We start from the raw sequence: 1,591 nt of genomic DNA on the forward strand, positions 1-1,591 counted from the left end.
GTTCTTTCTAGTAACCATGGAGTCAGAATATTCTAATCTGTTTGAATGTTGATTTGTGTTTCCTCTGTTCTTCACTTCTTTTCCCCCCAGCTCAGTAGCTAGTGCTCACCAAGGGCTCTCAAATCTATATACATAAAAGTAACTATAAAGAGAATGGTATTTCCCACGTAAGTATAGCTAAAGCATAATTAATGATCCTTTTTATAAATCTTTTTAAAAGAAGGGAAAGATTTTTCCCTCTTATTCTGGGAAATAAGGAAAAATAAATTTAAAAACTTGAAAAAGGGAAAGAGGCCACCTAGAAATGATTTTAGAAAGGGAGGTCATAGGAGAGCAAAAAGAACATAGAGTCACATGAACCTGGATTTGCACACTAACTCCACAAGTTAGCAGCCACGTGTCTCTGAGGGAGTTAATCAGCTTCCCCAAGTCCTGATTTCCTCAACTATAGAATGAAGATAATAATCTAAGAAGGTTGCAGTGAATTACTAAAGAATGTTAGTTTCAAAAACAGTAATAGTAATAGATAAAGCATAGCTTGCATTGCAGTTGATTGCCTGTCATGCTAGCATATAGGGAATATAAATATAACTTCAGCGAAACAGACTCCTAGAATTAGTCGAGTGAGGTTGGCACAGTGGCACACACCTGTAGTCCCAGCTACTCAGTCGGCTAAGATAGGAGATCACTTGATCCTGAGAGTTTAAGGCTGCAGTGAGCCATGATTGCACCTGTAAATGGTAGCCACCTAGGCAACATAATGAGAACCCGTTTCTAAACACATAAATAAAATTAATTGAACATCTACGACTAAATCACTGTGAAATCCAATAATCTCCCTATTGCTTTAGGAGTCTTGATATTTAATGACTTGAAAATTGTCTTTTATCAAGCAATGTTACAATTATTGAAACTGATTGTAAGTGTACTATATGAATGGGCAGTACGTAATACTATACTGTATGAATGGACTTCAGTAAAAATTACTTAAGGCCAAATATTCAAGTCTCTAGCCATTGTGCTTTTTTTCCCCAAGGTCTCAGCCAGAAAACTGAAACCAACCCCACCACGGCCACGGAGCCTCCATGAAAGAATATTAGAAGAAATTAAAGCAGAAAGAAAGCTGCGCCCTGTCTCACCAGAGGAGATTAGACGTAACAAATTATGTGAGTACACTGCTTCCTGCACTCTTGGTCTAGAGTCACCCACTGGGAAAGTGTCTTTTTACAGCCAGCCCCGTGAAAATAATGGTGCAAAGTAAAGACGATCCATGGAGTTTTCATTCCTTGTTCATTTCTCTCCCTCGCTCTCTTTCTCTCTCTCACTCACTTGTTCTCAGTCACACACACACACACACACACACACACACACACACACTCACACTTACTTGAAGTTTACACATGAAATTCATAGAATAGGAAATTCTTTCCCCATCTGATACCGAACTGTACGAAAGCATCATAACATAATGGAAAGAGCTCTGCCAGTTTCTAGACTGAGGTTTACGAGAGTCTCTTTACCTCTCTGGGCATCATTTTCTTCATTAGCAGAAAGGGTATAAAAATTCCTCTTACCAGCCAGGCACAGTGGC

At 38.9% G+C, this 1,591-nt stretch overlaps 1 protein-coding gene across 2 annotated transcripts in view; it reads left to right on the forward strand.

The window, feature by feature from the left end:
* The window catches only part of SPIRE1 (spire-type actin nucleation factor 1), a 142,200-nt gene that overhangs the window by 76,722 nt on the left and 63,887 nt on the right, over positions 1-1,591 (forward strand). For both annotated transcript variants that reach the window (XM_012649996.1, XM_012649997.1), the window contains exon 6: positions 1,037-1,166. In XM_012649996.1, the coding sequence (XP_012505450.1) occupies positions 1,037-1,166 (130 nt within the window). The remainder of the gene's footprint in view (positions 1-1,036; positions 1,167-1,591) is intronic.

This window comes from Propithecus coquereli, unplaced genomic scaffold (assembly GCF_000956105.1).
Source record: "Propithecus coquereli isolate 6110/MARCELLA unplaced genomic scaffold, Pcoq_1.0 Scaffold308, whole genome shotgun sequence".
NCBI lineage: Eukaryota > Metazoa > Chordata > Mammalia > Primates > Indriidae > Propithecus > Propithecus coquereli.